Source organism: Pangasianodon hypophthalmus, chromosome 8 (assembly GCF_027358585.1).
Source record: "Pangasianodon hypophthalmus isolate fPanHyp1 chromosome 8, fPanHyp1.pri, whole genome shotgun sequence".
Taxonomy (NCBI): domain Eukaryota; kingdom Metazoa; phylum Chordata; class Actinopteri; order Siluriformes; family Pangasiidae; genus Pangasianodon; species Pangasianodon hypophthalmus.
In genome coordinates, this window is record NC_069717.1 from 21,587,214 (window position 1) to 21,611,500 (window position 24,287).

At 39.6% G+C, this 24,287-nt stretch overlaps 2 protein-coding genes and 6 non-coding genes across 14 annotated transcripts in view; all 8 read left to right on the plus strand.

The window, feature by feature from the left end:
* Positions 1–167: 167 nt before the first annotated feature.
* LOC113533228 (sushi domain-containing protein 3) lies at positions 168–12,924 on the plus strand. The gene is made up of 5 exons (XM_026925206.3): positions 168–559; positions 3,674–3,862; positions 6,453–6,597; positions 10,405–10,557; positions 10,752–12,924. Exons 1-5 carry the CDS (start codon positions 508–510, stop codon positions 10,840–10,842), a joined length of 630 nt encoding a protein of 209 aa, XP_026781007.1. The 5' UTR covers positions 168–507; the 3' UTR covers positions 10,843–12,924.
* A 324-nt stretch (positions 12,925–13,248) lies between these two features.
* trnat-cgu (transfer RNA threonine (anticodon CGU)) lies at positions 13,249–13,320 on the plus strand. The gene has a single exon. It is a non-coding gene; the product is annotated as a tRNA-Thr (tRNA).
* Positions 13,321–13,606: 286 nt separating this feature from the next.
* trnaa-ugc (transfer RNA alanine (anticodon UGC)) lies at positions 13,607–13,678 on the plus strand. Its single transcript has one exon. It is a non-coding gene; the product is annotated as a tRNA-Ala (tRNA).
* Positions 13,679–14,002: 324 nt separating this feature from the next.
* On the plus strand, positions 14,003–14,074 carry trnaa-ugc (transfer RNA alanine (anticodon UGC)). Its single transcript has one exon. It is a non-coding gene; the product is annotated as a tRNA-Ala (tRNA).
* Positions 14,075–15,148: 1,074 nt separating this feature from the next.
* On the plus strand, positions 15,149–15,220 carry trnat-cgu (transfer RNA threonine (anticodon CGU)). Its single transcript has one exon. It is a non-coding gene; the product is annotated as a tRNA-Thr (tRNA).
* A 286-nt stretch (positions 15,221–15,506) lies between these two features.
* trnaa-ugc (transfer RNA alanine (anticodon UGC)) lies at positions 15,507–15,578 on the plus strand. The gene has a single exon. It is a non-coding gene; the product is annotated as a tRNA-Ala (tRNA).
* Positions 15,579–15,902: 324 nt separating this feature from the next.
* trnaa-ugc (transfer RNA alanine (anticodon UGC)) lies at positions 15,903–15,974 on the plus strand. Its single transcript has one exon. It is a non-coding gene; the product is annotated as a tRNA-Ala (tRNA).
* Positions 15,975–19,515: 3,541 nt separating this feature from the next.
* Positions 19,516–24,287, plus strand: part of LOC113533227 (serine/threonine-protein kinase WNK2-like) — a 49,072-nt gene continuing 44,300 nt past the window's right edge. For 5 of the 7 annotated variants that reach the window (XM_053236238.1, XM_053236241.1, XM_053236242.1 and 2 more), the window contains exon 1: positions 19,516–21,015. In XM_053236238.1, coding sequence (XP_053092213.1) covers positions 20,359–21,015 — 657 coding nt within the window. In that variant the 5' untranslated portion in view covers positions 19,516–20,358. The remainder of the gene's footprint in view (positions 21,016–24,287) is intronic. The other 2 variants (XM_053236244.1, XM_053236245.1) reach the window with 1 other exon arrangement.

The window sequence follows — 24,287 nt, forward strand, 5'->3', positions numbered from 1 at the left end:
ATTTTTCTCTCCTTCTCATACTTGTTTTTTCTTCTTCTGAATTCTTCATCATTCCCATGTTGAAGCTTTTGTACATTCTGATTAATCCGAAAATACAACCTGAAGAAAATCTCTCTCTCCCTCGCTCTCTCGCTCTGTGTCTCTCACCTTAAGGTTATTACTTTTCATTCCTTGTTGCAAGCTGCAAAAACAGCACAGTAATTGCAACCTATCTGAAGATGTCATGCAAAACTAGAGTAGAGGAGAGGCATGACCACTTCCTGCCTCTTACAGACTCATTTGTTTGACATGTAACTGACGATACGCGCGTTACTCTTACACTTCTGCTAATCCGAAAAAAAGAGAGAGACTTATCTACACAGCCTCGTGTCGTCGTTCTAGTTGGCTTCTCCAGCCGTCTATAGGCGCTCATGCTATCATTCACCAGCCTTAAGGCAAAAACTCGCAGTGTTTAAGCTCAACAGCTTCAGGCTCTGTAAGTGTCAGTCTCCTGCTTTCAGGTGATTAATGGAGTCCAAGGGAGCACCGGAAGGCAGAAGCCGGACTGGACACCGACCAGGTAATCCAAACGCGCGCGCACACACACACACACACACACACACACACACACACACACACACACACACACACACAAACAGGCCTACATACCGTATGTTCCCTTTGTGTGTATAATCATGCATTTGATCACATATATTTCATCTTTGTGTGCATAGCATCAAATAATAAGCACATAAGTACATAACATCATATCCGTCTGAATACTGGCTATTTTTAATGGCTTGAACATATTGGTAATACTATACAAGCTGTCCTGTTACTCAAGAGCAACTGGAACAGTTCTGGTCTCTTGCATCTGTATATTTATATGGCGCACACCATTAACTTGTTGTATTTAAAGTAGGTTGAATTAAAAACTGCAGAAGCAGAACTGAGTTTGCAAATGACAGCAAGTGTGACTCTTTTTTTTTTTTTTTATGTGATCCGCAGCCTACACAGTTAGTTTGAAAGACTTTAGACAGATTTAGGTGTTGTACCTGTGTGCCTTCATATAGTATTCCTGTAGTTTTAGTTTTATTAAAAGATATGTTTGCTGTTACAAGAGAAATATGAAAAAAAAAAAGTGATGGATTTTAAACTGCTGTAAAGTATATTTTACACTAGATGTCTACACCTAATACATGTAACTTACAAAAGTGGAACCTGAAAAAGTAAATAAAATGTCTGATAAATGTGTCGTATTAAAACGATTGCCTATACTGAGTGGATTTTCAGATTACAATGTTTTTAAAATACTGTCCAGCTGTAAACTGTGATTATGAGAATGGCTTCTTTTCAGGCAACAGAAAATAAAATCTATCTGTAACACTTAATTTTTTTTAACCAAGTAACAGGATTGATGTATGTAACCTTTTAGTTAATTTTTAATGATTTTATATATATATATATATATATATATATATATATATATATATATATATATGTGTGTGTGTGTGTGTGTGTGTGTGTGTGTGTGTGTGTGTGTGTGTGTGTGTGTGTGTGTGTGTGTGTAATCATTAAAAATTTACTAAAAGGTTACATACATCAATCCTATACATATATAAAAAGCGAAGGATGGGGGAGGGGGGTGTTATTCATCCAGCAAAAGAAATTTTTACATTGTCCATGTGTCTAGTTGGATTCAGCCCAACTAGTTCGTCCATTGGGTAAGACGTCAGAAGTCGTATGGAAGGCCAGCCTAACCAAGAAATTAATTAGGAAGTGGCAGTAGAATCTATTTTAACAGACATATATCTTTGTTGAGAGCGTGAGCCATAGGATTCAGTAAGTGGGTAAAAAAATAATCTGTCTAAGTTTGCTTGTGTGTATACTAAAAAAAAATAATAAATCAATCTGTCAAGTGCTGCAACAGCAGGGGAAGGACAACCATATCTCCCCGTATTTTTCTGTTAATGAAGATAATTGGGATTGGCCAGTAAGGCCAATAAACAAAGTTTATAAATGATACACGAGTTGCATGCTTGACTCTTGAAATGGCTACATTTCTTAGTTATATTTGAAGGATCTTTCAAAATGAAACAGCCTTTCCATGGCCAATAAATGGAGCTCAGCTGCGGTCTAGTCTCTGGGATACAGCTAAAATTTCACCTTTTGTTATCACTTGCTTTCAGCTTCCTGCTTCCAACATTTTCAAAGAGATTACATGGCATAAAACATTGCTTTCAACCAAAATATTAAATGATTTGGTGAGGTAACACTGGAATTTTTCTGGTATGTTTGATCTTTATTAATAGGCTTCCCTGCTTTAAAACAAAATAGTATATTTCAAATTTCTACTGTGTATAATAACATGAGACAGGAAAATGTAGGCATGGTTAATCAAGCACTAACAGTTATGCACATGACTCTGATAAGACATGAGGCCCTTTAGGGTTTGGCGTAGTGTGTAATTTTTTTTTTATTAAGAATGCGCTGCCACTGACAAAAGGGAAGATCACATATAAAGAAATTAGAATGACTAATAGATGTGAGCAACCTGATTTCTGCTATTCTGATATGTAAATGTAAATTAAAAGAAAAAATTCTGTGACCTGAATTTCCAATTTTGGGGATTTACTTTACCATAAGCTTGGTCGCAGAAAGAATAAATCATGTTAAATGTAAAAAAATTTATATTGTAACAAAAGAGACATTGAATTCCAGTGAAGTCAACTTTACTGTTATTATTCAATATTTCATCATATAATGTACTTCTTGATTCTTTTATATTACACACATACTGTAGCATATATATATATATATATATATATATATATATATATATATATATATATATATATATATATGTATGTATGTGTATATATATATATATATATATATATATACACACACACACACAGTATATACAGTTGTTGTAGGACTCATAAAGTCACATATATGAAATTATTACATAATGTATCAATCTTTCAATTATATGATTTGTTTCAATGTCTGTTTCAATATATGGTTCTGGATTCTGTGTTCTTCAGGGGGTGGGTGATAGACGTTGCACCTGTGTTTGCTACCTCCTGTGGGCAACCATTTTTAAAGAGGAAGTGAGGGTACAATGGGGTGTGCCACTTCCTACATGATAATGTGCCATGTCACAAGGCTTATACTGGTTCCAGGAACATGGAACATTTCATAATTCAGAGAATAAAGATAGCTGCAAGCAATGAACACCTCATTGCTTAATTGTTCTTGATCTAAACTTTTGAATTTTGGATAAATTATTAAATTTATGATTTTTCTCTCTGGTTGCTTTTAAGAATTTTATTTTTATTTATTTTTTAAGATTACTGATCACTAAAATACAAGCTTTCCTCGCATGAAACAAAATATTTGGTAGCAATCACTTCAGATTTAATCTACTCTTGTGAAGGTCTAATATTCTCAATGTCAGCAGGTGATTTGACGTGAATTCATGTGAAAATGTTTACGCTGCCGACCAACTGACATCTTTGTACACTGCATATTCCACTAAAATTACAAAATGGAGAAAATGCTTTACTGTCATGTCTCTTCAGAGCCATGGTGATGTAAGAGTTTTAAATGCAGTTATTGTTTTTCAGGAAACTCTAATCTACAGCATTGTTCATTGTGTTTCATTCGTTTTGGTCTGTGTGTCATTTTCTAGGTCAGTGCACTCCCATGCCTTCTCCACCTTTGGGGACACTTACACTAGTGGCTGGAAATGGGACCAGTGTGGGCACAGTGATGACCTTACTGTGCCCTGTTAAGCATCGTGCCGTCAGTGGTGGCCGAATTTCCTGTGTGCAGGAAACTAACGGCACAGAGTGGACCGGGGGTACCCCTGAGTGTAAACGTAAGACACACACAAGCCATGACATAGTTCAATAATTTACCTTAGATATTCATGAGACCACATCTATTGGTGTACCTATGATAATTATGAAGAGTGTTAACTATAATGGTAATAATACACTGATGATTCTAAGTAAGCTAGACAGGAAAACTTACCAAAGGAGGTTACTGCTCACTAGTAGGTAAGATAACTTGGCAAAACCTCCTCCTGACAAAAGTTAAAAACAAATTTCCATAATATATGCCACTTGTACCAGTCTTACCAAATATTCCCTGTTTATTCTGTTTTCTAAAAACATAGTTAGGAGTCACAAGAATCAACATTGCTGTGCTGTTACAATGAACCAAGCATCTTTGACTGTGTTAGTGTCTGTTAGACAGTATTAGTACTGTCTGTCACAAGCTTTGTATTTGAGTATTATCAGCAGTAACCTCCTTTGGTAACTTTTTGCTAACTAGATATTTAAACCATTTTTTTTACTTATGTACTTCGATTGTATTTGGAAGGTTGTAGGTTGTCTGTGTGAGTACAATAGAACACAAAAGTAAATAAGAATACACGTTAAGAACCCTGATTTTCTTTTTTTGATTAGTTAATTGATTAGTTTGCTGCTTCACATTTTTGCACTGCAATTTATACTTAAATTTAGATGTACCACAACTCTATTATTAATTTTCCCTGTTTCTCCGTACTGATGCGCACTATCAAACATCGCGAATGTCAGGCCAATTGTGTGTATTGTATTTTGATTCCTCATCTCTATATGTGTATTACACTGGATTGAAAAAAAAATGCACATGATTTTTTTTTTTTGTTAAAAAAAACTATTTACAAGAGATACGGACCCCTTTGGTGGTTGTAAACACAAAGAGAAACATGCACGCAACCTGGTTGCTGAAAGAAGCAAGTAGCTTAAGCAACTTGATGCTAGAATCTATCAAGAATTTTATTTAGGAGTCAGATTGACATTAGATAAGATGTTATCCCCATAGTATTATAGATTACTACTAAAAGACAGGGAGTGCTATTGGGCTAAACTAACACTTCTGAGTAGTGTAACTCTAGAAGATAATTATGGCTTAGCACCCTGTCAGTTGCTTAGCAGTGGTCTAGCCTGCAAAGACCAGACATACACTCACTGTCCACTTTATTAAGAACACCTGCACATTCATGCAGTTATCTAATCAGCCAATCAAGTGGCAGCAGCGCAATGCAAAGAATCATGCAGATACACGTCAAGAGCTTCAGTTAATGTTCACATCAAACATCAGAATGAATAAAAAGTGTGATCTCTGTGACTTTGATTGTGGCATGGTTGTTGGTACCAGATGGGATGGTTTGAGTATTTCAGAAACTGCTGATCTTCTGGGATTTTCATGCATAACAGTCTCTAGAGTTTACACAGAATGGTGCAAAAAAAAAAAAAAACAACGAGTGAGTGACGGTCCTATGGGTGGAAGCACCTTGTTGATAAGAGAGGTCAGAGGAAAATGGCCAGATTGGTTTGAGCTGCCAGGAAGGACTCATATAAGCACTCTTTTTTATAATTATGGTGAGCAGAAAGCAGTTTGTGTGAGTCTGTGCCCATGATAGCTTCAGATTCGTGTTTGTGGCAGACAGGAGTGGAACCTGATGTGGGCTTCTGCTGTTGTGGCCCGTTCACCTCATAGTTTGACGTGTTGTGCATTCTGAGATGCTTTTCTGCTCACCATAAGAGTAAACAATGTTTATTTGAGTTACTATACACTTCCTGTCAGCTCAAACCAGTCTGGTTGCTCTCCTCTGATCTCTCTCATCAACAAGGTGTTTCAGCCTGCAGACTCTCCGCTCGCATTTGTTTTGTTTTTTTTTTTTGGTTTTTGTACCATTCTGTGTACAATCTTCTCTCTGTTGTGCGTGAAATTCCAGGAGAGCAGCAGCTTCTGAAATACTGAAACTAGCCCAGCTGGCACCAACAACCATTCCACGGTTAACATCATAGAAATCACACTTTTTCTTCATTCCGATGTTTGATGTGAACATTAGTTCACATAGTAATCATGATTAGATAACTGCATGAATGTGCAAGTGTACAGGTGTTCCTAATAAAGTGGACTGTGAGTTTATTTACATATGTCATAGAAACTCTTCAGTAAGGACGTGTCTCTCAGTAAGAACGTGGTCTAATAAATCACACTAGTCTCCTGCTATGTTTTTCAACCAGGATGCGCTGACATCGCAGTGAAGTGTCTCACTGGGGGTCTGTAATAATAGAGAACAACAGAGCTACCAATTAGCAATCAAGACTACTCTAATTCAATTCCGTTTTGTAAAAAAGGAAATTAAAGCCAATTTACAAGAGATATATTATAATAGAGTACAATAGATATTTGAACTAACAGCCTTTCATAATAATATAAAAATTATTATTAACTTAAATGTAGTGATTTTCTCGGTTATATTTCCTTCACAAAGGGCAATCATTAACAATGGTATTCTTATGAATTGGTAAAAATGTGAATGACACTTCTCATTGGTTCTTTGTTCACATATTTTACCTATTCCCTTCTCTTATTTTTTTTATTCTACTATATATTTAATCTCCTGTTAGCACTCTTATATGGAGACTATGGCTTCCGCCTGGCTGTGCTTCTGTCCATTGTCAGCGTAGCCATCATACTGTTGATGAGCATATACTTCATCACTTCATGTTTGCTGAAGAGTGTGAGAAAAGACGAAATGAGACAACTAGAAAGGTGAGATTAAGGAACAGAAGATGAGAAGAATGGGGAAATGCCTGGCCACAGCCCTAATTTGTAAATATTGGACTAAAAGAACATTCCCAGAATTCATATAACTTGTACAAAACATGCTATTTTTCATGCACTTACATATTTTATTGGCGCTCATACATATGGGTAAAATGCCGGGCTAAATTATTTTTTTTTAATAATCTTGTGTTTCTGCATTGTATATAATTCTTACGTTCATGTAAATTATATTGACATCCAGTCTCTACAAAAAATGTTCACATTTACCTTACTTGCAGCAACGTCTACACGATGAATATCAATGTCCTGTCACAAAGCACATGTTGTTTATCCCTGTACATCCAAACTTTTACTCTGTGGTTACCTGATCTATTCCCCCAGCCCGATATTGGCAGGGAATGCAGCTCAGGTAGTGATGTTGCTGCCCAATCTGTACCACGTATGCATTAACAGTTAATGCATGTGCAAAACTTGAGTGCCACATTTACAATTTGCAAAACAAAACCCTGTAATACAAAATTTTATCATAACATAAAAAGGCATAATGTTAGAAAGTCTGTTATTATGAATAGTATCAAGTAGGGTTATCGTCCAATTTCCTTGTAAAATACATTTAAAATGTTTTCCACTAGATTTTGGTGCATGGCTGTTGGTATTCCCTTCCATTCATTCACAATATTATATTGTATTTTTGATCACAGGTGTACCAGTGTTAGAGTTTGTGACCACAGAATGGTTGCTCACCTTTTCATATTTGCCCTACATTCAGGAACAAGGATACTCTGTAAAACAGATATACAGTATAAAGCCTTTACTTATATTCTAATCTTAGCAATACTAGGGCCATTGTTTGGGAATAATATAAGAATTAATGGTTCAGCAAAGATTTTACCTATTTTAACCGTGTGTATGTTCTGCATCCTCACTGAATGTTTGGCAGCTATGAAATACTGAACTTTAGATCAATTAATATCCTTTATCTGCCTCAAAATGTTAGTTTGAAGCCTATCCCATTGGCCATCCATCCTCACAATTATTTTTTTTAAATATGCAGCATGCAACATGAACTGTGGTCTGTGGAGTACATTGTGACCCAAACACACACGAGCAGAATGCACATACAGATTTTGATAGTAAAAGTAATTGGACATAATGGCTGCTATTCTTTTATTAAACAGCTTATAGAAAGGACATTAACCTACCTCATTCATTTGGATAGAAATTTCCCTGGCCTCAATTGCTTTATTCTATTCCAGTTGACGTGTACACATGGATGTTTTCTATTCTGATTGAGCTATCAACTGGATTATTAATGGAATATTAAGCTGCATGTAAAAATAACCACTGATGTTGGGTAATTAGGCCTGACTAGCAGATTTCATCCCAAAGAAGAAAGGCTCTGTCATGTCCACTCAGGTTTTTCTATGCCAACCTCTGCAAATGGTCCTTACTTTATGCATGAGGGCATTATAATGCTGAAACAGGAAGAAGCTTTCCCCAAACTGTTGCAATAAAATCAGAAGCACATTATCCTTAAAATGTCACTGTATCATGTAGAAGAATTTTAATTACTCATAAAATGTGTTTAGATCTTCATTCAAAATCAGGTCACAATGATACACTCATTCTGTCTAAACTAATAACACAAAGAGCTCTTAATTGAAGTCTTTGATTAATAATCCACAGTCCTGGCTGAGAAAAAGATCTAAACTCTTTTTATTAGTAAAACTAGTAGAACCTCGTTTAGTAGTAACAGTCTCCAGCAAAAAAAAAATTCCTGTAGCTGCTAGTAGGACTTCCACAATGAGGAGAAGTTATAGACTATTAGTTGCTACAGCACTAGGGTGAGGGTCACTTGCATGAACAGTCCTTTTTTAGGTCAGCTTCTGAAACAACAGGTTGTGACATGTTGTTAGCCCAGAGGTTTACATACATTTTAAAACCAAGACTTGAATGTTTAATGATGTATGTCATGTATGTTTAAATGATGAAGTGCTTGTGTGTTACCAGTTTAGGTGGAATGGATTGACCTATTATTATGACTTGGATATTGGACGTGGTATCCCAGATGGTTTCTAGAGTGTTGTTGATAGCTGGTTGCTATGGTATTCCAGGTGTTTACAAGGTTGATGCTAGCGGCAGATTGAATAAGGGCAGGGGGTAATATCTTCAGTGTATCTCAATTGATAAATGCATAGCTCGTACAGGAATTAGAAAGCCAGACCTTCCAGTAATAAAATAATAAAATTGAATAAAACTCGGATTACAATAATATTACAGATTGCTTTGCTTTGCAATGTGCAATTGCTAATAAAACTTTGAACCTTTGGGTGCAGATGAGATAACCACGGAGCGAAAGTTTTGATACATGTGGATATACATTGTGTGCTTTAGACAGGATGCTACTATTCGTCATACAGAAGGTGCTACATGTAAGGTAAATGTGAACTTTTTTCTGCAAGGCTGGTCTTTCAGTACTATATGCATGACTTTTTGTGAGATCTTGTTGGGGAGACAAAGGTAAACCATGAAAGTGGTAAAGTTGTATAAGGGGGATAGAAGAATGAGACTACCAAAAAGGAAGACAATATGTGCAAAATGTAATTGATTCTCATGTGTGTGTACAGTGAATATACAAAGTCTACACACAGCTGTTAAAAATTGCAAGTTTTTGTAATGTAAAAAATTAACCCAAAAGAAATCATGCCAGATCTTTTTCCACCTTTAATGTGATATAGAAAAAAAAACAAAATTCATGTGAAAAACAAATAGAAACTGTTTAGGAAAAAAAGAAAAAAAATTACAATAACAATAATTGCATAAGTGTTCACACCCCTCAACTGACTAGAGTCCCAGTCCCAGTTGAAGAAAAGCAGCCCCCTAACATGATGCTGCCACCACCATGCTTCACTGTGGGTGTGGTGTTCATTGGGTGATAAGCTGTCTTGTTTTTGTGCCAAATATATCTTTTAGAGTTATGCCCAAAAACTTCCACATTGGTCTTATCAGACCATAACACATTTGCCACATGGTTTGGGTGATTTAGGCAGGCTTGGATGTTTTCTTTTTTTAGTAGTTTTTTCTTCCGTCTAGCCACCCTACCTCATAGCCCAGAAATGTGAAGAATAGGAGAGATTTGTTATCACATACAGGGGGTGACCAGTATGTCAGTTAACCCTGCAGCTCCTTTAATGTTGCAGAGGATCTCTTGGCATACTCCCTGATAAGTTTTCTTCTTGTCTTTTTGTAAATTTTGGAAGGATGTCCTGTTCTTTTTAATCTCACTGTGGTGGCCCATTTTCTCCACTTGTTGATGACGGCTTCACGGTGTTCCATGGCACATCTAATGTTTTGGAAATTCTTTTGTGCCCCTCTCCTGATCTATACAATACGAGCCCGTACATGCTTTGTAAGCTCTTTGTGGACCATGGCTTCACTTGTGGGATAAAACCAAGATACAAAAACAGTGGATTTTTATTTGGGGTTAAGCAGAATCACTTAATTGATGCATGATAATTACTTTTGAAAATGAGTTTGAATGTGATTGGTTAATTCTGGCACAGTCACATGCCCCGTTACAAAAAGGTGTGCACACTTGTACAACCAGGTTATTGTAAGTTTTTTTTTTTTCTTTTTTCCCTCTTTTTTCCATTTTTTTCCCCACTAGGATTTTGTTGGTTGCTATATCACATTCATATCTTTGTTTCATTTTTTTCATCACACAAACTTGAAATTTTAACAGTGATGTGTAGACTTTTTTTTTTGTATGTATCTGGTTGTACATGTTTATAGGGAAAGGAAGAGGGAAGCTTCCAGACTTTGGCACCAATTAAATCCAGAGGAACAGAGAGAATCTTTCTACAATCATAATGACAGAATCAACCACAACAACAGCAACAACAACACCCGCAGCAGCAGCAGCAGTAGACAGGAGAAACATCCAAGGTACTCTTTAACTCAGTCTGTACCTAGCATTTGGCCTTTCACAGTTAGCATTCTGCGAGCTGCATGCAGGTATGGCACTTAATATCCACTTAAACACACACAAACCCTAGTAGACACAACAACACTAATAATTTTGCCAACAATTCTATAACAATCAGACCAGCTCTCATTAAGTGTATCTCTCTGTTTCATAGGTGTCATCAGAAAAACAACCCTGATCCTCTAACTATCCACCACTCACAGCCTACCCTGGGACAAATGCCCCCACCAATGCTCTGTGTATAACCAGATACATTAGAAGTACCATACAACCACATACGTCACACTTTTCACCTATTCTCTGTGGAGGGATATGACCCTAACTGGAGCAATCACCATAGAACTGAGCTATACCAACAGCATCAAGCACACATGAGGGTGCAAAGACTGGGCAGAAACTGGAGGAGCCACTCTGAAAAGGGAAACACCCACAAGATCCACAAATCTGGGGTGTATCTGTATAAAGCTTGTTCAGCAGCAATGATTGGTGAACCATTAATATACTTAATTTGAATCAACATTGCTGTGTTTTTACAATGAACTTTGGGTCCTTTAGTTTGTAATTGTTGTACCATGTGATGCAAACTTGCAAACTATGATAAAGAAAAAAATCCAGGGGGAAACATAGCTGCTCTTGTAATCTAAACTAGATTTTAATCATAATCTACACACATCTGGGTATTGTTTTGAGAGGCTTCAAACTATTACACTATATGGCACATATGTGCTTGTTGAACATCCTATTCCAAAGGAATGGCATTAATATGGAGTTGGTCCCCCATTTGCCGGAGCAGCAAGCCTATTCTGGGAAGGCTTTCCACTAGATTTTTGAATGTTGCTAGGGGATTTGTGCCCGTTAACCCACAAGAGTATTAGCAGGGTTGGGCACTGTCGGGTAAGGAGGCCTGGTGTGGAGTCGGCATTCCAGTTGAGTTGAGTGCTTCCAAATCAACCTTGGCAAACCATGTCTTTATGGACCTCACTTTGTTTTGAGGGGCATTCTCATGCTGGAATGTGTTTGGGCCTCTTAGTTCCAGTGAAGGGAAATCATAATTCTACAGCGTGCAATGACATTCTAGACAATCGGGTGCCTCCAACTTAGTGAAAAGTTTGGGAAGGCTCACATATATGTAGGGGTCATGGTCAGGTGTCCACATATAGTGTAGTATGGCATTTTACTTTTTGAAAATCATCAATCACTAAAAATATAAGGGTAAGTGAGGTATATTACTATCATTGCAGGTGCAGTAGCCTGATAGATATGACATCTTAATAATAATTCTTTATATATCATATATTTTAAACAGGAAGAGAGAAAAAAGTGAAAATGTCAGCTACAACAAATAGACTACAGATTGATTTATATTTCTTTGTGCATAACATCTAGACTAAGGCATAATTTAGAATAGAGTAGAACATGCTCATCTTTGTATATACATCAGCAACATGGTGGAAACTAGTCATTGTAGCCTAATATTATATACCAATACTACTACTGCTAATAATAATAATAATAATAATAATAATAATAATAATAATGTTGGTGATGATGATGATTTATAATAGTTTTTTTAAGGGGTGGCAATAATTTTTGAGTGTAATTGCTTGGCCTCCTTTCTAAGCTCTATATGGGACTGGTCGCCCCCAAGACCAAACTGAACACAAAAGACAGATCTGTAAAGACAGATTGTCCAGTGCTGTGGCCCCCAAACTAAAATTTCCTCTGGGATGGTTGTCTATGCCCTATTATAAGACACAGGTGTAGACTTAACTTTTTCTCCTAGACATTTGTTAATTAGAATGTACTGTACATTCTATAGCAAACATGGCATTTAAAACATATGTATCACATAATTAATGTTGGAGAACTGACTTTATGAATCTTGGGTCATTTGGGTTTTTCTGTCATGGGTGCTCTGTGAATGTGGAGGGTCAGAAAAATCATAAACCCTTTGAGCATACTCTTCCAATTTTATATCAGTAGCTAAGCTTTTGCTGCAGTATTCAGTGCTATTTACAACTGTTTGTCCTCATTGCTTTCCCTGTTGCTGACAGTCAGGCAAAGGCAACCGATTCAGTGGAGGTTGGTTTGCTTCAAATTCCACAGATTCACAACTTTATTTAAGCTGCATAGTTTCACCAATTTGCAAAACCAAACAGGAGAGAAATTGTATGTGTATTTTAAATAATATTGGGAAGTGGCCTATTAAAAATGTGCATTAGCTTCTTAAACATACTAACAACTTTAGCACTCTGACTGATATTGTATTGTAATGCATTGTATTGATATTGGATCATCAAGCAAAATTAAATATAAACTTCATGGAATTTTTTGTGTGCATGATTTTTTATACTGAGTCGGGGAGAAATACTCTATAACATTGAGCTACAGTGAGAATGAATAGTAATGCACAGTCAGATTTAACATGATTGGCATATGATTGGCATACATCGTACTGCCAACCTGAACACATCAAATGTCATCAAGTTTTGGCAACAACGTGACTGGCTGTAAGTGGCAAAAACCACAACAGGTGTGTGTTTTCTGCCAGTGTGTGCATGATTTGCATGTATGAGGTCCAGCTTTTTAGCTTTAGCTTTTTGCTGTTGCTTAGCCGCTAGCACTGATACCTTTGGACCAGATTGTGCTGTGGCGTGATGGCCAAGTGGCACGGCACCGGTCTCGTAAACCGAAGAACATGGGTTCGATCCCCGTTCATGCCTTACGGCAGCCTCACACAGCGATGCGCACGTTCTCCCTATGTGGCGGTAACGGTCTCTTCTTTCGGAAGAAGCCAAAATATTTTGCCGCTGATTTTCCACTCATTCACTACTGGGAATGATGAACCGGAAGTTTTGGCTCATTTGGAGCTCTATTGAGGAATGACGGCCAAGATGCAAGGCGTCGATCTCCTAAAAACGGAAGACGCAAATAGCTTTTTGCTGTTGCTTAGCCGCTCGTTCGCTGCATAGGTGAGATGTTTTCACACCTGCTTGACTCCCTCTCGTGGGGGATGTAGCTCAGTGGAAGAGCGCATGCTTTGCATGTATGAGGTCCAGGGTTCAATCCCCTGCATCTCCACTTGCAAGTTTTGGCCTAATACCGGTCAGGCGTCCCAACCTTGAAAGACTCTCTAAGGAGAGGCTGTTGCTACTGCTGAAGTACTTCTGTCCTGCCCTTGTTGCATGTGTCCCCTTTCGATTTAAAACCAATAGGGCAAAGGCTGTTTTCCGACGTGCACACTGGAAGGGCGCTGTGTGAATTTACCTTGCTTTCGTTTGAGGCTCGTCTATGGAAACTTGCTAGGCAAGGCCTCTCTCAGCTGCCTGATGACTACCAATTTCATTGACACCCCATGCTGTGCATACATGAGATGTTTCCACACCTGCTTGACTCCCTCTCATGGGGGATGTAGCTCAGTGGAAGAGCGCATGCTTTGCATGTATGAGGTCCAGGGTTCAATCCCCTGCATCTCCACTTGCCAGTTTTGGCCTAATACCGGTCAGGCATCACAACTTTGAAAGACTCTCTAAGGAGAGGCTGTTGCTACTGCTGAAGTACTTCTGTCCTGCCCTTGTTACATGTGTCCCCTTTTGATTTAAAACCAATAGGCTAAAGGCTGTTTTCCGACATGCACACTGGAAGGGCGCTGTGTGAATTTACCTTGCTGTCTTTTGAGGCTCGTCTATGGAAACTCGATAGGCAAGGCCTGTCTCAGCTGCCTGATGATTACCAGTTTCATTGACACCCCATGTTGTGCTGTTCCTTCTAAGCATACCGATTATTGTTTGGATTGATCTCAGCAGAGCTGTATGGATTGTGAAAATTGTTTTGCTGTACTATGATGTGCTAGCGCTGATACCTTTGGACCAGATAGGCTCAATTAAATCTGCTAACGGTGAGGCAGGGGCCCATGAACCCGACGGTTAGGCTCAGACGACCTGTGTCGTCCTCGTTTTCTTGTTCGATTGTATGTCATAAATTGGAGCTCTTTCGAGGCATGATGGCCAGCTGGCGAGGCCTCAGTCTCGTAAACCAAGGGAGCAAATAGCTTTTTGCTGTTGTTTGTCCACTTGTAAACGTGATATTTTCGCACCAGCTCCATTCACTTGTGTAGGGGATGTGGCTCAGTGGGAGAGTGCATGCTTTGCATGTATGAGGTCCAGAGATCCCCTTCATCTCCACTTGCAAGTTTTGGCCTCATACCGGTCAGGACTGAGTGTAATGCAAAGCCGCTAGTAATGGGAAGCCCACGACTTCCAAGTCCCCAAAGCTTAGACCAGACAGAAATCGTATGTGCAAACGGCGAGTGCTATGGCAAATACAAGCCGCAAGTGTGTAATCCCCAGTTACAAAGACGCCTTGTTTGTAGCTTAGCTCTTTGACTGATAGCATCGCACCAGGTATTTTCTGTGCCAGCTTTGGCTCATAATGGTGTTTTATGGTCCTGAGCATGTCTCAGCAGGGTCAATAATCTTCTGTATACTGTATACTCGTCTTAGTGGCTCTTTGTCTTCTTTGGCTGTAAGTCATCAGGCCCACGTGCGCCGTGGCATGATGGCCAAGTGGCACGGCGTCGGTCTCGTAAACCAAAGAACATGGGTTCGATCCCCGTTCATGCCTTACGGCAGCCTCACACAGTGATGCGCACGTTCTCCCTACGTGGCGGTAACAGTCTCTCCTTTCAGGAGAAGCCAAAATATTTTGCCACTGATTTTCCACTCATTCACTACTGGGAATGATGAACCGGAAGTTTTGGCTCATTTGGAGCTCTATTGAGGAATGACGGCCAAGATGCAAGGCGTCGATCTCCTAAAAACGGAAGACGCAAATAGCTTTTTGCTGTTGCTTAGCCGCTCGTTCGCTGCATAGGTGAGATGTTTTCACACCTGCTTGACTCCCTCTCGTGGGGGATGTAGCTCAGTGGAAGAGCGCATGCTTTGCATGTATGAGGTCCAGGGTTCAATCCCCTGCATCTCCACTTGCAAGTTTTGGCCTAATACCGGTCAGGCGTCCCAACTTTGAAAGACTCTCTAAGGAGAGGCTGTTGCTACTGCTGAAGTACTTCTGTCCTGCCCTTGTTGCATGTGTCCCCTTTCGATTTAAAACCAATAGGGCAAAGGCTGTTTTCCGACGTGCACACTGGAAGGGCGCTGTGTGAATTTACCTTGCTTTCGTTTGAGGCTCGTCTATGGAAACTTGCTAGGCAAGGCCTCTCTCAGCTGCCTGATGACTACCAATTTCATTGACACCCCATGTTGTGCATACATGAGATGTTTCCACACCTGCTTGACTCCCTCTCGTGGGGGATGTAGCTCAGTGGAAGAGCGCATGCTTTGCATGTATGAGGTCCAGGGTTCAATCCCCTGCATCTCCACTTGCCAGTTTTGGCCTAATACTGGTCAGGGCTGAGTGTAATGGATGGCTTCTTCTAATTTGTATCTCTTGACTTCTAACTCCCCAAAGCTTAGACCAGAGATGTGTGGTTCTTTAGCCTAGAGTTGAAACAGAGTAGAGAAGACCAGTCACAGAGATATTCTGGCATGGAAATTTAGAGTATGGTGGCCATGATGCTAAATGATCTGCCTCTTGTAGTGGCCAGTTTCATCTTAGGTACCACCAGTACGAGAGTGGAAAATCAACTTGAAACATACCACCTCATTTTATGGTGTGGGTAAGTATCGCTGCTGATCTTCATGTTGTTGGGACTGGGGACAAAAGTAGTAGGATGAATTCTTATGTGTATAGGGCTAAATTATGTGCTCAGATACAGCTAAATGCATCAAAACTCATTGGACGCTACTTCACACTGTACATAGACAATAACCAAAAGCATATTTTAAAAGCAACCCAAGACTTCCTAAAAGCAAAGAAGTGGAATGTTCTGCAATGGCCTGAATCCTATTGAGCATGTATTCATTTACTGAAGGCAAAACTGACAGCTGCAGTAAAGGCCTGGCAGAGCATCACTAGGGAATAGACTCGGCATCTGGTGATTTCTATTGGTTCCAGGCTGTACGCAGTCATTGACTGCAAAAGATTTGCAACCAAGTATTAAAACGTACAATTTAATTTATGATTATGTTAGTTTGTCCAATTACTTTTGGTACCTTAAAAAGTGGGGTGACCTGTGGCACCTTTGGTGGCAGACCACCCAATTTTTTAGGTGAGCAAAAGTATTGGAACAGATAGGCTTAAAGTGAATTAAATAACACTTAATATTTGGTTGCATATCTCTTGCTTGCAATAACTGCATCAAGTCGGCAACCTACTGACATCACCAAACTGTTGCATTCTTCTTTTGTGATGCTTTTCCAAGCTTGTACCGCAACTTCTTTCAGTTGTTTGTTTTGCGGTGTTTCTCCCTTCAGTCCACTCTTCAGGAGGTGAAATGCATGCTCAGTTGGGTTAAGGTCTGGTGATTGACTAGGCCTGTCTAAAATCTTCCACTTTTTTCCCAGATGAAGTCCTTTGTTGTGTTGGCAGTGTGTTTTGGGTCATTGTCTTGCTGCATGATGAAGTTCCTCCCAATTAGATTGGATGCAATTCTCTGTAAATTGGCAGACAGACTGTTTCTGTAGACTTCTGAATTCATTCTGCTGCTACCATCATGCGTTACATCAACAAATAAAGATTACGAGCCCATTCCAGAAGCAGCCATGCAAGCCCAAGCCATGACACTTCCCCCACCGTGCTTGAACAATGAGCTTGTATGTTTTGGATCATGAGCAGATCTTTTATTTCTCCACACTTTGGCCTTTCCAGGCCCTTCCAGTGGTTTGCATCTTGTGGTATGGCCTCTATATTTCTGCTCTCAAAGTCTTCTTTGAACGGTGGATTGTGATACCTTAATCCCTGCCCTATTGAGGTTGTTGGTGATGACATGACTGCTGTTTTTGGGTATTTCTTTACAGCTCTCACAATGTTTCTGTCATAAACTGCTGTTGTTTTCCTTGGCCAACCGGTTCATTGTCTGGTTGTTAGTACACCAGTGGTTTCTTTCTTTTTCACGATATTCCAGATTGTTGTATTGGCTATGCACAATGCTTGTGAAATGGCTCTGAACGATTTTCCCTCAGCTTTCTCAGCTTCAAAATGGCTGGGTTTTCTCCAATAGACAGCTGTCTGATCTTTATGTTGGTGTATCTTTTTTTAACCATGAATGCAGTCTTCAGTGGTGAAACCCAGGGCTCAAACCAAGAGCAGACATTGAGAGCTATTAATTGATTAAACGATCAATCTAACAGGGCACATCTGGGCAACAAGAACACGTGTCAGTCACATGCTCTGCTTGAAAAATGAGTGTGTTCAAACAAAGGTTTGTTCTGAGTTGTTTAACAGATGTAGATGCAAATATCAGAAAATGAAAGCAGAAATTCTGACCAATTGTTTCATCTTCATCTTTTGATCTCAAACCCAAATGTCTTCAGTGTATAGCAAAAAAACAAAAGAATCGGCCTCGATGTTCCAATACTTTCAGAGGGGACCGCATATATGGAAAATTAAAAGATATGGAAAATTTTATTTAATAGATTGTGACTAAACTGTTTTAGCTACATCTGACTTGTCAAATTCCTTGTTTTAGCAGTGATATATATATATATTAGTGTTTATAAGTTTAATATCAGTGAATTAGGACATTTGAGGAAAAAATAATCACCCTGGAAATTAATTGTACCCACAATTATAGAATGACCCACATTTGGTTGATTTGTTTTTTAATAAGCTGTGGAGAGTTAGTGCTCAAACTGAGCAATCGGAACATAGAGTCCTGCTTGTGGTCCCAAAGTCCATGAGAGGTATCCAGGTAATTCTCACCGCCCTGTGTTCATAAAGCTACACTTACGTACAAAACTTACTTTATCCCTGGTAGTTTAGATCGCAGTGTCATGTCAATATCATGATCCCATACAGAGATTAAATGGCGGGGCTAATCAAGTAGGAACTTAGTGGCAAAATGTCTTCATGATTTATTTTTAAGTGTTGCAATATGTTTTATTTCATTATTTAAATTGTATTTTAACATGCATAGTATAGCATGTTAGCATGTACTGTTTGATGTATAAGTGAAATTACACAGTATTTAAGTGCACCCTGCTTAATGAAATGCAATATATATTACGTTAATTAAACAAATCTCTTTTAAAGACATTAAAAAGGGAAATGAAATGTCATAATTGTTTTTGTACATCTGTTTAAAATTAACTGGATTATTTTAAATTGTCCTTGTAGCAAATCAATTGTTATAGTAATATCCATCCCTCCATTTTCCATAATGCTTATCTTACACAGGGTCACGGGGGAACCTGGAGCCTATCCCAGGGAGCTCAGGGCACAAGGCGCGCAACACCCTGGACGGGGTGCCAACCCAATGCAGGGCACAATCACCCACCCATTCACACACTAGGGACAATTTGGAAATGCCAATCAGCCTACAGTGCATCTCTTTGGACTTGGGGAGAAAACCCTGAAGCACCGCGAGAACATGCCAAGCTCTGCACACACAGGGTGCAGGCGGGATTCAAACCCCCAACCCAACACGGGGCACTAAGCCACCACACTCCCTTGTTATAGTAATATTCAAAAAATATTTCAATGTCAAAAATGTTATTTAAAATAAATTTGGCAAACTACATACATTCTAGAAAAATAAAACCAAGCTTTTAATGTTTTTTTTTTTTTAATTTAGGTATTCTATTCTCATAGCTGGTTCATAAATAAACTGAATAGGTTTTATAGGAAAACCCAGACAGTTTTATATAAGACATAAGATCTGAACCACACATCCAACCCCACACTATATTCAGAGGTTAATTTTTTTAACACAAACTAATCCCTAGTCATTCACAGGTTAATTTTTCCTCATCTCCTGCCTCACCTCTGTTGTCACCGAGTCACAAGTGTAGCGTCTCTCCTATTGGTTCATTTCGTCACATCGTTACTATGGGCGTGGAGGAGATGAAGCCCCATGGCTGAGAATAAAAAGGTTTTGCGTAAGAAAATTCGAGGGAATCCGAAGCACAGCCAAACACAAATTGTAGTTTACTGTGTATACGCTGAATGAAAACGCAGAATACATGTTCGGGACAAAGGACCTCTTCTCTCAAAGACGGAGCGCATAGACAGCACAAAGCGTTATTTCTTTTTTTTTTTTAAGGACGCCACGAGAAAGAAACGAGGCAAATGGTGGTCTACTGTTCTGTCGAGATGGTTTTCCAGGGAAAAGAGCAACTGTGTTACTTCAGATAACAGTCGCCAAAAGTGGTATTTGATGTATGGTTATTAATAGCAAACTAAAGCTGCTTTCACTGGAGTTAGCGAAGTGAAAAGGCTACAGATTCCGGGCGTCATTTTCCTTTCCTTAGCGGTATTGGATATGAGTGGTAGGTTGTGCGCGTGCATGTGTGCACCTGCCTAAATTAAGCTAGCTCCTTTCAGCTGTGATTGCGCCGCTTGTACGTCAGTTATCACTCATTTATTTTGCGCAGGCAGCGTAAGCGAGACGATAGCAACCCCGGCTGTATGAGTGCTGCGACTGGCAAGGCGTTCTGTGCTTCTTTAGGACGGATCAATTCGGATTGTTAATTAGATATTGCTCCTTGGTGGCTAGTGCGAAATCGTCCCATGGTGAAGTGCGCCAGAGCGCGCACGCTGCACGAGCTCGGCCGCTGCGCCTCCATGGTGGAAACGACGCCGCTCCACGTGAACTGGAAACGAGGCGAACATTGTTAGAAAAACCCCCTCGGAGAAGATCAGTTAAGATGGAGCCCGGCGGGGGATCCAAACCCGCTGACGGCAGCTCGATCTCCAAGTGTCCGTCTGTTCCCAATTCGCAGTGCGAGCTCAACGGGAGCATTTACGAGTCTGTCAGCGAGGGCAGCGTTAATAAGATGGACGGCTCGTGCGCGGTGCGCGGTGGCAGCGACCCGAGCGCTTATCCGCCGCTGTCGAGTTACCGGCGCGCCGCCGGCCAGCGCTTCATCCGCAGGAGTTTGTGGTTTGCGGAAGACGAGCAGACGCACGAGGCTCCTGAATACGACGTCCGGACCGAGATGTCCACCGTATGTCTGCGAACAATCGTGGACCGGACCAGGGACACTTGGTCAAGCTTACAAGAAGGCTCGAGCACTGAGAGTCAGGCTGGACAGAAGGACAGCGCCACGGAGAGCACGAGCGCAGACGAGGATAAGGACAGGGCCGGTTCCAGAGGGAACGCAGGTGCACCAAATGACGCAAAAAGCACCGTAAAGACCGCGAGCGAGGAAAACGAGGAAGAGGCCGAGATGAAAGCCGTCGCCACCTCTCCCAGTGGCCGCTTTCTCAAATTCGATATCGAGCTTGGTCGAGGCTCTTTTAAAACCGTCTACAAGGGCTTGGACACGGAGACCTGGGTGGAAGTGGCGTGGTGCGAGCTCCAGGTACGTAGAAGGTGCATTTGATGCCACAATAAAATACATCCAAACCAGGATGAAACCTCTGAAATGTTCTCTCAGACCATAAATCATGATTATGCTCCAGTCAGGTGGCTGATTTCTGCCCAGTAACTCAATATGCTTACACTGGTCATGCTCTGATCTACCTGTTGCAGTAAACAACCAGAATTTGTCTTTAAAGGTTTAGAAAATGCTTCTTGCCACACTTTGTCCAGCTACAGTCTGGAAAATATGCACTGATAACTTTATCTGCAAGTGACACACACACACACACACACTGCCAAACCCTGTATTTATGACACAATGCATCATCTCAGTAGCAGTAAAAGGAATGAGCTGTCAGCACAAGACTTCATCACAGCAGGGATTTGTTCTGAGGGTCAGCCAGCAGCTCATTAGCAGTCCATGGTCAGGACATAAAAAAGGTGCAAAACGCCTAACTTTTGCTCTTACTGGCACTTCAGTGCTGAGAGATGTGTGGGTGCAGGAGAGGAGACAGCAGGAATATGCACAGTAAAATGCCATGGGCTTCCATTCTGGACCATTTCTATTGTGGTCTTTTGATATATTGCATCACCACGGTTCTCAAACCAGTCCCGAGTGCCCCGAGAAGGAGTTAGTGCAAAACGGATAGTGCAACATCAGTAGATACATAGACAAAGTATTAGGAACACCTGTTTGTAGTGAGGTAATGGATGAAGCCATAATTTATATTTAACTAATATGGATGCATTCATGATCAGTGAAATCTGTTGATCTGAAGCTCTCCCAGAACTTGCAATGCCGTGAAGCGGTCAGTAAGGAGAAATTATTTGGTAATATTTCCATAACCACTGATGTGATCATGGTGTGGTAATATTTTTTTTTTTTTTTTTTAAACTTTCAAACAATTAGCATGTATTGAAATACAATAGGCTACAGTCGGGCTGGGTGAGATGGTGATATAATATCGATATCGCAATAATTTGTCACAATATGCTTTTCCGAGATATTGTACATATAGGGATTAATAAAATATAAAGACTGGACACAGCTGATTTGGTGTTAATTTTGTACTTAATCTTTAAAATACAAAAAAAATTTTTTTTCTTTTTCACCATTAAATACACTATATGGCCAAAAGTTTGTGGACATCTGACCATCACATACATGTGGTTCTTCCCCAACCTGTTGCCACAAAGTTGGAAGCACACAGTTCTAAAGGATGTCTTTGTATGCTGTAGCATTACAGTTTCCCTTCACTGGAACTAAGGGGCTCAAATCTGTTCCAGCATGACAGTGACCTTGTCATGAAGACATTGCTTGCCAAGATTAGAGTGGAAGAACTAGAGTGAGCCGCAGAGAGCCCTGACCTCAAACCTTTGGGATGGACTGGAACGCCGACTGCACACCAGGCCTCCTCGCTTGACATCAGCGATTGACCTCGCTAATGCTCTTGTAGCTGAACGAGCAAATCCCCGCAGCCACGCTCCAAAATCTGGTGGAAAGCCTTCCCAGAAGAGTGGAGGTTATTATAACAGTAGCAGGGAAACTGGATCTGGAATTTGATGTTTAAAAAGTGCATATGGATCTGATGGTCAGGTGTCCACAAACTTTTGGCCATATGGTGTACTTTTTAAAAAAATTCATTTTAGAAATAAATATTATTGTAGACATTAAAAAAAGCATCATTTAAAAATCGTACAAAAATGCAACACTCTTTGTTAGCAACCCTATATCGCAATACATATAGTGTATAGTCAAAATGTCTGAGAATCTTGATATGATATTTTTTTCGTATCACTCACCCCATGCAGTAGAGTGGAGATTGTTAATTCCGACTCTTAACAGCTGAAACTGCAGCCAGTATATTGCTAGAGAAAGGGGTAGAGGGGTACTGTACAGTTGGCAGAAAATCAATTTCTCAGCCGTTGAAAACGAGTCTCAAATGAGAAAACGTCTCATTTGTTTGAGACAAATGTACAGCTAAATGTTTGCTATTGTTGCTATGGTGATGTGAATGAATTTGTAAATGTCCAATCTTGTAAAGAACAGGTTCACAATTCTAACTGTATTGTAAAAAGATTTACACATGCAGTGTAATACTGTAAACACTAAATATGAAGCTGGTCTTGTCCTAGAGATGATGATAATTCTTGGCTTCACAGGTCAGCTTGGACCGAAAACATTTCTGAAGTGATTTTTAGTCATGGATTTTAAATCTAAATCTATATAAACTTCCTTATCCTACATTAATTTATGTATTTTATATAATATATCCCTATCTGATATGATTGGCAATGTTACTTAGTTATGCCTTAACCTTAATATTAGAAAAGAAATGACACTTGCAACTTATTTTTTGTCCAAAGAGCTGGGTGCACAAATCAGCCAGAGGTAGTGAATGCTAGTTTTGGTGTTTTACCTCCCATAATTTATTTTTTTTTAGTGGGATTGGGGTTGTATGATTTGAAAGCCCAGTCAAAGTGTCCCAAAGTTTTCTCATAACGCTGATTGAAATCATACACAGATTTTGTAGCCTACAGTTGGAATCACATTAGAATGTGGGGGGTGTTAGTATTGTGTTCTGCTTTGGCATCCTAAGAGTTTGGCCAACAGCAGTCGATCTCAAGATCCATTTGTCCGGGGGTGTGACTTATTGATATTGTACAACAAGCTGTTATTAGTAGATGGGACTAATTTTATAGTATGGGGAGCTTATAAATTCGTATACAGACATGTTTACCAGTTCTTGGGAATGCTACTTTACTTTTTCTCTCCCCTTGATAATATCCACTTGTTTCTTGACCAAGGCTCAAACCAAATATATGGGGATGATACAAACAGACCATGAAAAACATATATAAAAGGTGCATGTTTTTGTTAATACACCAAATAGGAAATCTACAGGCCTGCTCCATAAGCCATTTCAATTTTAAAATCCTCCTTTCCGTTGAGGCCAAACTTTAATTATGAACACACACCTGTATACATTTATCTGCAATTTGATAGTCTGGGTTATAGCTCTCAGGTCTAAACATGGACTTTGGCAGAATACATGAGTATTCTCAGAATACATGAATCTGGTGATCACCATTTGGCTTGTGGAAAACAGCTTTTTTTGATTTATGTCCAAATTCCTGGCAGGAAAATTGCACACCTTATCTTGATTTGAAATACCTTGGCATTATGATAATGATTAAATCTTCACTTTTTTAACGGGAGAGAAACAACTTGTGCAATATTTACTTTTGAGTAGTTTTTTGTTGAAAATGAAC